Source organism: Budorcas taxicolor, chromosome 9, assembly GCF_023091745.1.
Source record: "Budorcas taxicolor isolate Tak-1 chromosome 9, Takin1.1, whole genome shotgun sequence".
NCBI classification, from domain to species: domain Eukaryota; kingdom Metazoa; phylum Chordata; class Mammalia; order Artiodactyla; family Bovidae; genus Budorcas; species Budorcas taxicolor.
The window spans coordinates 65,716,627-65,732,006 of record NC_068918.1 but is presented as its reverse complement, the minus strand read 5'-3'; the positions used below and the strand labels follow the sequence as shown (position 1 = coordinate 65,732,006).

Genomic DNA, 15,380 nt, shown 5'->3' with positions numbered 1-15,380 from the left:
GAAAATAGAAGTGGAAGTTAAGAGTTTGATGAAGAAATGCTCTTCATTTAAAAGATTATTTGGGATAAAACTAATTGTTATTGTCCTAATATCTAGCTCTGCTTTGATTGATAGCACAAGCTTAAGAACTACCTTGAATTTTCTGAATTGAAATTATGGTGACAAATTTGGCAATAATGGCTAATATTTATTGAATGCTTACCAAGTGCTGAGAACTATTCTAACTGTGTTAGGTGTAATGCTTCTTTTAATCCTCACAGTAAACACTATGAGAAGGTCCCATATTTAGCCACAATTTACTGTAACAGAAGTGAGGAGTAAGGAAGTTAAGTAATTTACCTAAGACTACACGGTTAAGGATGAATGAGTCAAGAAATACAATTGTTCTCAATGAATCAGGAAGTAATTATTAAGGCCCTTGCTTATACACAAGTTGTGAAAAACACTATCTGTGTATATGCACTCAGTGATGTCTGACTCTTTGTGACCCCATGGACTGTAACTCACCAGGTTCCTCTGTCCATGGAATTTTCCAGGCAAGAATACTGGAGTGGGTTGCCATTTCCTTTTCCAGGGGTTCTTCCAGACCCAGGGATCGAACCTGTGTCTCTTTCATCTCCTGCATTGGCAGGCAGGTTCTTTACCAGCTGAGCTATTGGGGAAGCCCTGAAAAACACTACAGTGAATGGGAAAAAAGGAAGGAAATCAGAATACAAGAAATGCTTAAGTTTGTGGTAGATGTCGGAAGACCTGTGTTGAGCCCTGAAGAGATGAAACTTCTGGAGAAGTTAAGAATAGTGGTCCTCCATATGCCATCATGGATCACTTGGGACCAAAACAACCTAGGAGGTTTGTTTAAAATTACTAGGCCTCATCCTGGGAGTAGTAAAAATGAATGAGGGTTCGAGCCCAGCAATCCATGCTTTTATGAGACTACCGCTTTAAAGGATGACTGTTTGGACTGAAACAAGGATAGCAACTTTCCCAACAACCACAACCTCAGGAGCAAAGAGATGGGGGAGGTATGGTTTGTTTGAAAGGTGCAGTAAGGCAAAGGTCTCTAGGGAGAGTGAAGGGCCAGGTTGAGGTAGGACTTATTTCACTTAGCATAATATTCTGTAGGTTCATCTGTGTTGTCACAATGGCAAGATTTCATTATTTCTTATGGCTGAGTGATATCCCATGGCCTGTGTTTACCACATCTTCTTTATCCACTCGTCTATTGATACAGACACTTATGTGTCCATGACTTGGCTTTTGTGAATAATGCTGTCCATGCTACTCTTAACATATGTTCTCAGAGTATTGCTTTATTTATGTAATCATTCAGTAAATATTTATTGAGTGTGTGTGCGCTCAAGTCATGTTCTTTGCAACCCTGTGAACTGTAGTCTGCCAGGTTCCTCTGTCCATGGAATTCTCCAGGCAAGAATACTGGAGGGGGTAGCCATTCCCTCATACTATGTGCTTTTGCTCAGAGTAAATTTTTAACTTGAGCCTGAGAATTTCTTTAAAATCATGAGATTTGAACATTGGAAGGAAGGAACCTTAAAGATCAGTTTCTTCCTGTTTCAAGCCAGAGAAAACTGAAATCCAAATGAAATTGTCCAGGTCTCACCATGTGTTAACAGCAGAGCTGCTGGGGAAACCCAGATCTCTCTGTACCATCCTGAGTGATGTCAGAGAACAGGCTCACCTTGGGTTTGTCCTCCTCCATTTCCTCCCATGAAAGGCAAGTCAGTTCACATCCCTTTCAGTCTCCTGAAGTGAATAGCTCTGAAAAGATTTAATGGTAGCAGGAATAAAGAATCTCTTATATTAAATATCTAGAGGAAGCTAAATGTTCTGAATTTCATTGTTTTTCTCTTAAAAAGTAACATTTTAATTTATATACCATGTAGTGTTCTCCAGGTTTATGCTCTATACTTTGTTTGGATATTTTTGCCTACAGTATTAATAACTCACATTAAAAATGTGTTTAGCTATCATGACTGAAGGAAGCATCATATTAAAAAAAAAGTTTTGTGCCTGGAAATGAGGAAAGTACATGTATATGTAAACAAGAAAGGAAGCATTCCATCATTAAATGATATATTTTTAAGGTCATATAGATTTTTTTTTTTTCAGACTATAAACTTTTTATTTTGCGTTGAGGCATAGCCAGTTAACAATGTTGTGGTAGTTTCAGGTGAATAGCAAAGGGACTCAGCCATACATACACATGTATCCCCAAACCCCTCTTCCATCCAGGCTGCCACAGAACATTGAGAAGAGTTCCATGTGCTATACAATAGGTCCTTGTTGGTTATCCAGTTTGAATACAGCAATGTGTACAAGACCTTCCCAAACTCCCTAGCTATCCCTCCCCCTTGGCAACGATAAGTTTGTTTCCTAAGTCTGTGAGTCTCTTTCTGTTTTGTAAGTTCATTCGTAACATTTCTTTTTAGATTCTACATCTAAGAGATGTTATATGATACTTCTCCTTCTCTGTCTGATTCACTTCACTCAGTATGATACTCCCTAGGTCCATCCATTAAACAGTATTTTTTGAGCTGTGTATTTTCACTCTGTGATAATAATGTCTTGCCTAAATAGATTAGTAGCATTTCAGAGACAAGGTTGGCTGCTCGTTTGATCCCTCACGTCCCTTTGCTGACTCAGTGCGATATGCCCATGAGGCATATCTTTCATCAACTGTCAATCTTTGGAATTTTCTCCCAAATCTTTTTTTTAATTAATTTCTATTGGTGTGTATGCTAGACAGCATATTAAAAAGCAGAGACATCACTTTGTCAACAAAGGTCTGTCTAGGCAAGGCTGTGGTTTTTCCAGTAGTCATGTATGGATGTGAGAGTTGGACTGTAAAGAAAGCTGAGTGCCGAAGAATTGATGCTTTTGAATTGTGGTGTTGGAGAAGACTCTTCAGAGTCTCTTGGACTGCAAGGAGATCCAACCAGTCTATTCTAAAGGAGATCAGTCCTGGGTGTTCATTGGAATGACTGATGTTGAAGCTGGAATGCCAGTACTTGGCCACCTGATGCAAAGAGCTGGCTCATTTGAAAAAAACCCTGATGCTGGGAAAGATTGAAGGCAGGAGGAGAAGGGGACGACAGAGGATGAGATGGTTGGATGGCATCACCGACTCAATGGACATGGGTTTGAATGGACTCCAGGAGTTGGTGATGGACAGGGAGGCCTGGCGTGCTGCAGTTCATGGGGTCGCAAAGAGTCGGACACGACTGAGCAACTGAACTGATGCTAAGTCACTTCAGTCGTGTCTGACTCTGCAACCCTGTGGACAGTAGCCCACCAGGGTCCTCTGTCCATGGAATTCTCCAGGCAAGAATACTAGAGTGGGTTGCCATGCCATTCTCCCGGGGATCTTCCCATCCCAGGGACTAAATCCACATTTCTTATGTTTCCTACATTGGCAGGCAGGTTTTTTGGTTTTTGTTTTTTTTAACCACTAGTGCCACTTGGGGATTGGAATATAGTTGATATACAATGTTGTTTTAGTTTCTGCTGTATAGTAAAGTCAATCAGTTTTACATATACACATATCCACTCTCCCAAATCCTTTTAACATTTGCAGAACCAATGCTCTGTTGAAAGGAAGTCACAGGCTTTCAATCTGAAGGATATCACATATTTTAATGAGAGAGAGACGGTGCTGCTGGGTTTGAGAGTATCATATCTCTATGAGCTTTGAGGCTAGAGTATGTGATGCATGCCTTCTTCTGCAGTAATAACGTACCAAACTGGAGGGCTGTTCCAGTTCCCAAAGAATAGAATTAAGTGCATCTTCTTCTGCCTCATTGTTTGCATATTAAATTATGCTCAACATCAACAATTGTATTTTTTTTCCTGAAAATTTGAGGAAAGCACAGGCCATGGTTGGTTAATAAAAACCAAAGACCCCATCCATGTTTGTTAAATGTGGGCCACTTCTACATCCCCAGCTGTTAAGGTTTTAAACCTGCCTGTGTTTGGTTTCCCTTGTTTTTCCTCCTGAAGCTGCAAGAGAAATCGTCTGGTTAGAGAGAGAAGAGCGGGCCAGGCAGCACTACGAGAAGCACCTGGAGGAGCGGAAGAAGAAGCTAGAAGAGCAGAGGCTGAAGGAGGAACGGCGGAGGGCTGCCGTGGAGGAGAAGCGACGGCAGAGGCTCGAGGAGGACAAGGTCAGATGCTGCCCTGGGGACACATGGGAGCCGCGTCTGTTTCAGAAACATGCCACATTAACTGTGAGGCTTCCCACTGAGGTGCCAGGATGCACAGCTAGAATGTCTGAGGCAGCAGTTTACCAGCAGTCATAGTTTCTAGTAGCTTCCCTGGTGGCTCAGACAGTAAAGAATCCACCTGCAATGCGGGAGATGTGGGGTCAATCCCTAGGTCAGGAAGATCCACTGAAGGGAACAGCTACCCTCTCCAGTATTTTGGCTGGAAAATTCCGTGGACAGAGGAGCCTGGCTGGCTATGGTCCATGGGGGTCACAATCAGACATGATTCAGCAACTTTCACTTTGATAGTTTCTAGGGAGGTTGTGGTGTGGAAATCAGGTTGAGAATGATGTGATTGTCATTGTTTCCACAGGACCTTTAAAAACTCATTTCTCCGGTCTGGACCTATAACTTATTTATGCTTACTTCATGCATGCTGAAGTTTTAATCCCAGCAACTGGATTTCTGTAGGGCTTTACCATTTATAAATGTTTTCTCATCAATTATCTCATTTAACTCTTACTCAGCCTTTGAGTATTACCACTTTCTGTGGAAATGAAGATTTAGACTCAGAATAGCTAAGTCACACAAAGTCATACAGTCCATTAAATTGTGGGTTGGGATTACCCACATCCTCAGATTCTAGATTCTGTTTTTAAATACAGAACTACGTGTGTTACAGACGTGTGCTATGGGCTTATGTGAGTTGAGGGAAAAGCATCACACTCCCTGTAGTGTGCTAAGATGCTTCAGTCATGTCTGACTCTTTGTGACCCTATGGACTGTAGCCCACCAGCCTCCACTGTCCGTGGGAGTCTCCAGGCAAGAATATGGAGTGGGTTGCCATGCCCTCCTCCAGAAGGTCTTCCCGACCCAGGGATGGAACCTGCGTCTCACGACTCCTGCACTGGTAGGCAAGTTCTTTACTGCTTGCGCCACCTGGGAAGTCAGTGGTAATAGTAATAGTACCTGCTGTATGCCAAGGGCTTTATCAGCTGGAACCTATAATTTCGGTAACCCCCCACCCACCCCCATGTTGATAGTACTACTCTCACCTTAAAGTGTAGAGTTTAGGAATCTTCTGAGTATTAAAAGTATTAAGGTTGAAATTTAAGTAGTACCTCTCACCCCACTCTGCCTTAAGTTGAAGAATCCTCCAACAACCAGGTAGAATCTAATCATCACCTCCTCTGTTCCATTTAAAGGAACGTCATGAAGCCGTTGTGCGGCGTACAATGGAGAGGAGCCAGAAGCCAAAGCAGAAACAAAACCGGTGGTCATGGGGAGGTGCTCTCCATGGGAGCCCGAGCATCCACAACACAGGTAAATGGAGAAGCTTCTTTCCAAAATTACTATTTTTTAAATCACAGTTAAAGTCACAGTTACTTTTTTATTCTGTTTGTAAAAAAAAAAAAACAAAAAAAACCTGCCTAAATAATTAAGCTACAATGAAATGATGCTTTTACTGTTTGAGGATAAGAGGGTAATGGAGATAAGAAGATAAGGTTCCCTCCCTCCACACAGGCTGCTTTTCTCATTTGTTGCAAAGTTCTTTAAAGAAACAGAAATCTGTGCAATTTTTCTCAGCAACTATTTTCAGTTCTACATTATTTGCGTAATTTATTTGCATAGGGGTTTCAAGATTATGGAATGGGTTAACCAGTTTTGCCTTTTTCTCTGCGAGAATCCTAGCACTGTTGCCGTTCAGAATCAATCCTACGAGCTTATGTATTCTGATCCTAAAGTATATGCAACACGAAGGCTCTGCAAGAGGAAGTGCAGATTTCTGAAGCTAGAAATAGTAGTGAATGTCCAAGTGATTCCTTGTACTTAAATTGACTTAAAATCCTACGAAAATTTGGACTAAGTGAAAGGCTTTATTTTTGTACTGTAAATTCAATACACCTTGAATTTTATACAGTGTGTCAGTTTCATATGTGTGAGTCTAATAAGCTTTTTTTTTAATTTACTTTGGAAAATCATTGTCTTACATTCTGTCCCCAGGTGGTTTTGTTGAATCATCATTCACCTTTCTCGATTTAGCAGGCCTGGACCACCACTTCACAACTTTTGGTGGTACTAGAAAACCTGGTACAGACCTCCTTGTGATTTGCTGATTGCCTGACCTGTAGCTAGCACCTCAGACTAGGGCCAGTTCATCAATAGCTGAACCATTGCCACCTTAGTCATAATGCATGCTTAATATCCTACTGCATAGACCTAGATCTGGGACATGGCACAGTGTTTCTCAAGTGTTGATAATATAACTCAGGTGACTTAAAGGTATTGAAATAAAGTAATTACCTGTGATATGTTTCCTTTCTCTTTAAATGATCATTTTGGATAAAACCTTAAAGAAAATGTTTTTGCACTGATAAATCACCTGAGGTCAAAGTACATCCAGTTTGGCTTTATTTCACTCTGCCTCCATCAGTACAGCTATTGTCACTTTCAATTTTCATATAAATAACTATGGATTTTTGTTTGTTTTCTCTATTCCCTTTCATTCCTAACATTCAGTGTGCCTTCTATAACCTCATCATTTAAAAATCTAAAAGCATATTGCCACAACTTTCTTTCCTATGCAGTGAATCAAATTTGAAAGCATGTTTTTTCCCCCTTGGCTCTTCATGACCCAGTTGTATTTGCAGTGGAGCACATCAAATGGGTCATAAGGATCATTTACATGGGATATTTCATTCTAGGTATAATTTTGCATATTTGTTCCATACAAAATAGCCATCATGGTATATGCTTTTATATACTTATTTTCCTTTAGTTTGGCTTCATGTTTTACATGTGTGTGTGAGAAAGGTAAACCTGTGCAGACTTTCAAGCTTTTTTTTTTTTTTTTAGCTGCAGTGTGTGACATGCAGTATCTTAGTTCCCCCGAGTTAAGAGTTAGTTAAGTCGCTCAGTCGTGTCCGACTCTTTGTGACCCTGTGGGCTGTAGCCCACCAGGCTTCATCCATGGGATTCCCAAGGCAAGAATACTGGAGTGGGTTGCCATTTCCTTCCAGGGATCAAATCCATACCCACTGCAGTGGAAGCTGGGAGCCCTAACCACTGGCCTCCCAGGGAATTGGAATTCCCTCCAACATTTTTGAGGGGATGTCAAGTTACTTAGCTTTACTTCTTGCTTCCATGCTTAGAATTCAATATACAACCTCTGTTATTGCCACTCAGAGTTGTATTTGTGAGCTGTTGGATAAATCATTTTTTATTAGGGCTGTGAATTGGAGAATATTGCTCCTATAATAGAGAAGTTTGAAAATAATGAGAATTTACCAAAATTCTCAATGATCAGAATAATTTGCCAAGATCTCAAGAGCAGTAACCAGGTCTTGCTCATTTTGCCTACTCCTTACTTCACAACAATGCTAACTTGTGGTAGACACAACAAACAAATCCTAGAAATTAACTTTAATCTAGATCAAATCAATGTGTTGTCTGACTGTTCCCACATCAGCTAGCCCTGCTTTGTAAAGACTATACTTTTTAATCCAGTTCTTCATAAATCCTTTGGTGAATTTGTGTTTTGTTCAGAGAGGGAAAAAAAGATTAAAGATTCTTATTTGTTAACTAATATAAAAAATACATATTTTATCTCCATAAATTTAATTATGTGTGATAGGCCTGCATATAGACACAGTTTCCCCCCAACTGAAGCTGAACATATAAAGCAATATCAGAAAATGTATTGCTATGAAATGTCCTGGAAATAACTTTCCTCATTCTTCTTTGTGTCCTTAAACCTCACATTTTGTCATTGTTTCTTTTGACATTTTACCCTAAGTCTTTTCTTTGTTAGGATTCCCTTAAAAGCCCATCCATTAAGTGTGGATTTGAGTCACAGAAATGATGTTTGGTTTTTTCTTTTGATGATTAAATCACTTCGCATAAATCAGTAATACTTCAATAAATTAAAAAAATTTTAATTGCTTCAACTGTAAAGATGAGTCCCTGTAGAAGATAGGAATATCTGATGTTGGTGGAAGACTTGCTTATCCCCTGTACACTGTAAATAACAGCCTGAAGTGGCTATTCTGTGGGAGAAAGTTTAACATATTTACTACCAGGGTTAGTTTAGACCGGTGGGAACAGGGTTTGAAGGCCTCTCCCACAACGAATATTATGGTTTGTGTTCAGTTTTAGAAGAAGCTAACCATAGAAAATAAAACAAAATACATCAAGAGTCCTTTAACTTTGGCTAATATAGGTCAGAACAACTCCCTGCATCCTAAATAAATAAAATAATGAGGTTTTTTTAGACTTTCATTATATGTACTTGTATTCAGGGAACGTGATGTACACTAGGAGCATGGTTACAGCTTGGTTCCGCTGTTCAGAGAGCAAACCATCAGAGTTGATTTTTCCCTTTATATGGCTATTATTTCTCTTCTAACTTGAACTTGAAGAATTACTCTAAAATTATCCAACAGCAATAAGAATGTTATTAATAAACTTAATTCTGATTGTCTTTGCATGGCCGCCAATATTGTTAGGCAAGTTTGTGGGCTGATTCTATAATGTGTCTATAAACCACACTCATCTCTGTGATCTAGGCACACAGGGGTGGTCATTAGTAGATTTTTAAAAAAGAAATGCTCTAGGGGCCCTCCTTTCCGCACCTGCAGTGTTGCTTTTTTTGTTTCTGATTAATCTGTTTTTCTATAGTACACTTAGTGCCCTTTGTAAAATGACTCTACAAGCAAAAGTATCAGCAAATGCACAGACCCTGGTGTTTGCATTCTATCTCACCAGCACTATTACTGCCCCATCGTTTCTCCTTTGGGAAATTATGAAGGCATTCCCTCTTGTAGACCCGCTTTTGCCTCATGGGCTGCCTCCGTCATTTTCGTTGCCTGCCACTGGTTTTCCTTTGGTCTTCCTCCGTTTGTTGTATTGTAACCATATGCTTGAATTTCGCTGGCTGACAAACTGGTGAACTGAATAGTTCTTTAATATTTTTATTCTATATTTTTATTTTCCTGTAAGAAAAATGAGTATTGTTTCTAGCCTTTAAGTTACCTTAAAATGTCCACTTAGAAAACTGTGCTATAGTAAAGATCTAGCCATAGAGCTGAAAGCATCCAATCCTAGTTTTTCCTTCCATCAGTGAACTAGGAAATTGCAATCCTGCATGCTGGCTGTCAATTAGCATTATCTCCATTTGTTTTAGATCCAGACAGGCGGTCAGTTTCCACCATGAATCTTTCGAAACATGTTGATCCCGTCATTAGCAAGCGGCTCTCCTCTTCATCTGCAACTTTACTAAATTCTCCAGATAGAGGTACAGTCAAAAGGAAAACAAAAAAAGTGTTCTGTTATTTCCTTAATGCTTTTATTTTCTGGATGTTTACAGCTAAGAATAAGCATCTGAAGTTGCTTTCCCTACGTTTCTTAAATAGGAAGAAAAAAACTTCAGAGTAAAAAAGCAATAAACGTCTGAGCAGCATTTTCCTTGCGACAAGAACATTTCTCATTTTAGAACTTGGCTGAATGATTGCATTTAGCAGTGATGAAAAGCGGTGCTTCTCTCAAGTGTTTAGTACAGGAGTTTACAGCTCCAGAAATCACCCACTTATCCACCAACATGCTAATAATCTGTTATGAACATGTATTTCATTTCAATCAGATTGTCTTTGACTTTTCATCTGTACTTGGGGAATTCCAGGCCTTAACGTTCTAAAAAATCTTTCTAAATGATTCATGTTGGCAGATTTCATTTTGCTAACTTATTTTTCCTTTAACCAAACCTTTCTTACTGCATTTCTTGTGTGTGTGACTGGTTTTTTTGGTGTCCATTCATTTAAAGGGATATGGCCCAACTTTAAGAATATCATTATGTAAGCCTCCTAAAAACTTCAATATTCACAGTCCTCCAGTTAACCTTTTGTTTGAATTTTGAGTTTTATTCATCCCATGGATTTACAGTACATGAATGCTGAGTTACTTGTAAAATTAAAGTTTCATTCTACATATTTATATATCACAGAATGAAAAATCAAGCTAAAAGATAAGCTACTGGTTTTACATAATGAAAACAATTTTCAATTTGAAAAACCAAGAATTATTGTGCAATATAAAAACACATACACTTTGAAAGTAACAAATTGTGGTTATTTTGAGTGCTTTATTAAGAAACTGATTGGTTTTGAAGTGTTTATAGTCTTTTGAAAAAGATTGTAATGCGTGCATGTTCTATGTGTGTGCATGTGTATTTGTATATTTTGTATTGTATAAAAGTTATGGTGTCATTGTAATGTATAATATAATGTGTTGATGTTAGAATTACTCTCTTAAAGCAGTAAATGTTTGAACAACTTCCAATTCTTGCCTTTTAACCTAAATCTTTTTTTAACCTAGTTTGCCTAAATCATTGGTATTAGATGGGCCTTTTATATGTTAGGGAAAAGTATCATGAATTGAAGCTCCTTTCATAAGAAGCCTTTATTTTCAAGCCAACTCCCTTAGTGTAAAATATAGCGTACTATTCTTAGCAGTGGTCTATTCCTCTTTTCTTTGGAATTGGCCACTTAGCACTTGAATTTTATATTTTTGTGAACATGGATCTAAGACAAACCGTCATCGGGATTTCACAGTAATTTTCAGTTAGACCTTGCTTATTGATTCCGTAGCTGAAATTGGGTCAATGTTGGGAGTGGGGATAAACCGACCAGCGTTCTAGCCACACTTCTATGGAGTGACAGTACTGTGTCAGCTAGTATCTGACACGTGACGGTATCTGATTGACTAGTCTGAAGTAATCGGACCTTAGAACTGGGGAAAATGTGGATGGCTCGACTGGATGGCAGAGTCCCTGAGAGGTGAAGGGCCTGACTTCATAACTGGCAGGTTAATCTCAGAGAAGAGGGGTTGGAGCAGAGATCGCCAGCTCCCAGTGCATGTTGTTGCCGTGCTGCACCTGCACTTCTCCCCTTCATGGATGTCCTTCCTTAGATTAATCCTGACTCCATCCGCTCTGCCTTTGGGTGAGGTTAAGGGTCAGGGAAAGTTCAGCAAGCAGTGACTAGCTGGAGCCAGGAAATTGCCCCTTGAATCATGGTGAAGTCGCTCAGTCGTGTCCGACTCTTTGCAGCCCCATGGACACCAGGCTCCTCTGTCCATGGGGTTTTCTAGGCAAGAGTACTGGAGTGGGTTGCCGTTTCCTTCTCCAGGGAACTTCCCGACGCAGGGATCAAACACCAGGTCTCCCACATAACTTGATCTTAGCCAAATAAAGGTCTGTAAAACCTGATGCCAAGCTAGACTAAAAGGACAAGGAGGACAGCACTAAATTTGGGAGTTCCACTTCTCTGCCCCCTTATCAGAAGAACTGTGACCCAGTTCTGGTTTAACTGGTGAGGTCAGCCTGGAAGAAAAATCTGGTTCATCCAGAGGCTCCCATATAGTTCAGGAAGCAATTTTTTTTTTTTTTAGTTAGGCAGAACACTCAGTAGCACAGTGAGAAGGCTCTGTCTTTTAATGAGCATAGAAATCTTCTGCATTTGAACTTCTCTAATTTGAGAGATCTAAGTAATTTAGTTAGTATAATTTCTTTTCTGCTATCTATTTGTTAAATTTAATTATGCTTTATTATCAAAGTAGAAAGCATTCTTGTCAAATTATTAGAGGCTTTTACAGTCTAGTCTTTAGAGAGTGTACTCCATTACTGGATTGTTTGAGCTTTCTCAGCTCTACAGCACAGGCCTTAAAGGTGATGTTAAATTGAAGCTCTCATACTATCAAAGTTGACATTCAACTGAAATGTTCTGCTGGTTATTCAAAATGCTGGAATATTTCCATACCAGTTGGTAAATATCCACTTTCCCAAGCTGTGCATTCCCAGGCTCTCCAGAGCTAAGGGGGTTAAAGGGTGTTACCTACTAGCTCTGTGCCTTGCCCCATCAGTTTTTAAATATTTTGATTATCACACCTGGATATAAAGTTACATGGACTGATAAAATGACCCTAGTTAAAGGAAACCCCTGATTACTAAAGAGTTCTGTAATTGCTGCAACAGAGACAGTATTGCCACTGGGAATTTTTACATTAAAAGTGTTTATTATTAAGCTTCCTTCTTCACCAGTTTTCCCCACCCCCCCCCCACCTCCCCCCAAGGAAGACAGAGCATTTGAAAAAAATAAGAAGGAAATCGACTGCTCTTAGCTGGAAATTAGTCCATACATTTTTTTTTCCCCAAAAACTAGATTAGAGGACATGGGGGTGGGCCTAAAGCTGAATTCTGCCCGCATGTTCTGTTTGGCCTGAGAAAGGGTTTGTTGTTGTTACTGTTTTAGTTCAAACTATTCCATCATATGAAAAAAAAGGAAGATTTCATAGAATATTTCAGGATATAACAATATGTGCCTCATTTCTACCTGGTACCCACCATTAGGAACTAAATAGTGATTTCCTGCTTGTGGAGGAACAGGGCAGCACAAATATCTGCAATGTTTAGTTGCCTCCTTGGACCAGATTGTCTATTAAGGGAATTGTCAATATCTCATTTTAACTGCTTAAGGAGGATCAATACTATAGTTGTTTCATGAGAATTAATACTTTTTCCTTCAGCAGCTTATCTCAAAATCAGGCCCTTCTCGGTTGAAAACATTTTGAAAAGTAACTCTCCTGTACTAACCTTTACTAAAAATTTATCTTATGGTGGAAGAGATCTATTTCTCTCTTGCTCAGGGCATAGTTAAGAATATGGTAGAACTGGAAACATATTTCTCCTAGCAACATCTTTCATTCAGAGTTTCGAAGTTATTAAAACAAATCTCTTTGGATTTGCTTTAAACGCAAGTCAAAGAGGGTGTTTAATGATCTTCATTTGAAGCAGACTCTTTGGTTGATGCCTTAAAGACGAAACAGAAATAGAGCAATAGAACTTCTTAATCAAGGAGAAAAAGCAGACATATCTTTTCAATGACAGACCATCTCTGAAGTTTTGAGTCATTTATTCTACGGAGTTTATCTAAGAAAAGGAGGGATTCACCTCTTCTTTCCTTTATCATCTACTAAAATTACAATTCTGTTGAGGATTTTAATTTAATCCTAATTACTTTCCCCACTGATTTAATTCTCTGAATGTGTTCTAATTTTAGATTAGATTTTTAGATTATGTTCTGTTGATACACACACACACACACACACACACACACACGCACACACACTGCCATACTATAGCTTATAATGGCACTTATCTTATTGTGCATTCTACCAACTGTATTATAATAGTTTTTATAACAGATGTTTTTTATGTATGTCTTCATATCAATAGATAAGGTTTAATTTAACCATGAAGACTCTCCCCCCAAAACCCAGAAAATCTAATAAACTATTCACTAATTCTTAAATTCTCCAGTGCCTGATCAAAATGGCTACTCATTTAAAATAAAGTCAGGTAATTAAGGTACTTACCGGAGGTTGGTACCTCCCTTTGAAATAGCAGATATTTTTTATAACAACCTTTAACACTGGATGGCTTCTATTAACTAAAATTAATTTTCTGGAAGTTAGAAGTCATTTCTTTAAAATATAACATATATAAAAAATTATTATAAGAATAGTTGCTCCAGAGGCCAGAGGACTTGCACCTGCTGTTTGCGGTGTAGAACAGAGTAGCCTTGTCAGGTTTAGACAGTTTTAAAGGTTTTATAAATGATTTGGGAATATGTTCTAAAATGTACAGACCTCCCTTGGTATCCATGGGAGGTTAGTTCCAGGAACTGCTGCAGACACCCAGATCCTCAAGTGCGTGAGCCCTCTGCATCCCCAGGTTCTGCATCCATGGATACCAAGGGCAACAGTATACTTAGTGGGAAAAATCCACATATAAGAGAACCTGTGCAGTTCAAGCTGTGTTGTTCAAGGGTCAAATCTATATGATCACTTTATTTTAGTGATATTTGTAGGATTTTGCAAGCTTCTTTCCTAATACCTTTGGAAAGTAGCTTCTGTATTTTCATAGACCATTACTGGAAGGTAATAACATAAGCAAAGTAATGTATTTGTAATCAGCATTCATTTCCTAACAGTGGTCTTGCGAAGCCCTGGTACAATTTGGGACTCTACTGCATCGTATCATTTTAAATTTATTTTCTGGATTCTTCACACACCCACTAGTAATTTCCAACATTATGATCATATTGGATTTTGGCTTTTCTATCTTAATTTTATGTTCAGCTTTATCCTTATCCTTCATCAAAAGTTTTATGTTCTTGCCAAACCAGGAAAGAACCTGCTTGCTGAATGAGGAAGACAAAAGTTCTATACAGAACTTTACATGAGTCCTCTTTCATTTTATTATATCTAATTCCGCCCCTCCCAGTTACCCAGGTGGCAGTTCATGGAGATGTAGCAAAATCTAATGGAGACCCTTTCTATCTTTATTTACATATTTCCAGTCTCACATTAAGCTGCCCAAGCCTGTGTTGAACTTGACATGCAGGATACTTAAGACGCCCTTTGGCTGAGGTGTATGCCTTAGCCCACTGCCCATCCCGATGAGGGCAGCTAGGTTCGATGGACTCAGAGAAACATGCCAAACCCGCTTGAAATGGTCCTTCTGTTTTGTTACCTGTTGACTCCATAGGCAGGTGGTTAGCAAAAGCCATGTCCATAAACCTAATATAGAGCCTGCCACAGACTTAACACCTTGAAGAGAGCCAACCTTATGGAATAGCCGCTCCTCTGAGCAGAGTCCCTCCTAACCCCAATTCTGTACCACCTTCCTCCCCAGACAAGCCTCTCTTGTCGAGGTTCCTCTCCGAGGCCTGGGAAGTGAAAGGGGTTATACCCTGCACCCGCCTCGCCCCTGGAAAGAACGCTTCTAACATCTCGCTTATGTGGTGACGTTTAGCTCGCCGCCTGCAGCTCAGCCCGTGGGAGAGCAGCGTGGTTAACAGACTGCTGACGCCCACACATGCGTTCCTGGCCAGAAGTAAAAGCACAGCGGCCTTGTCTGGAAATTCAGGTAAAACTGTCAAGGTGCAGCTCTCAGTGAGGTAAAGTCCTCCTTTAGAAGCCCTCTCTGAGCCACCCCATTTTCATCTAATCACATCTCAGTTCTTCCCATTGTGTGCTTCTCCTCCTCCTGGTGGGATGGCGTTGGAAATGTGTGTGCTGGTGTTGGTTTCATGCCCCTGGCATTGTTCC

The 15,380-nt window shown here is 39.6% G+C and overlaps 1 protein-coding gene across 1 annotated transcript in view; it reads left to right on the top strand.

Moving 5' to 3' along the window:
* Nucleotides 1-15,380, top strand: part of MAP7 (microtubule associated protein 7) — a 151,141-nt gene that overhangs the window by 112,400 nt on the left and 23,361 nt on the right. The window contains exons 4-7 of the mRNA XM_052645615.1: nt 4,015-4,178; nt 5,423-5,540; nt 9,400-9,510; nt 15,085-15,198. Of these exons, the coding sequence (XP_052501575.1) occupies nt 4,015-4,178; nt 5,423-5,540; nt 9,400-9,510; nt 15,085-15,198 (507 nt within the window). The remainder of the gene's footprint in view (nt 1-4,014; nt 4,179-5,422; nt 5,541-9,399; nt 9,511-15,084; nt 15,199-15,380) is intronic.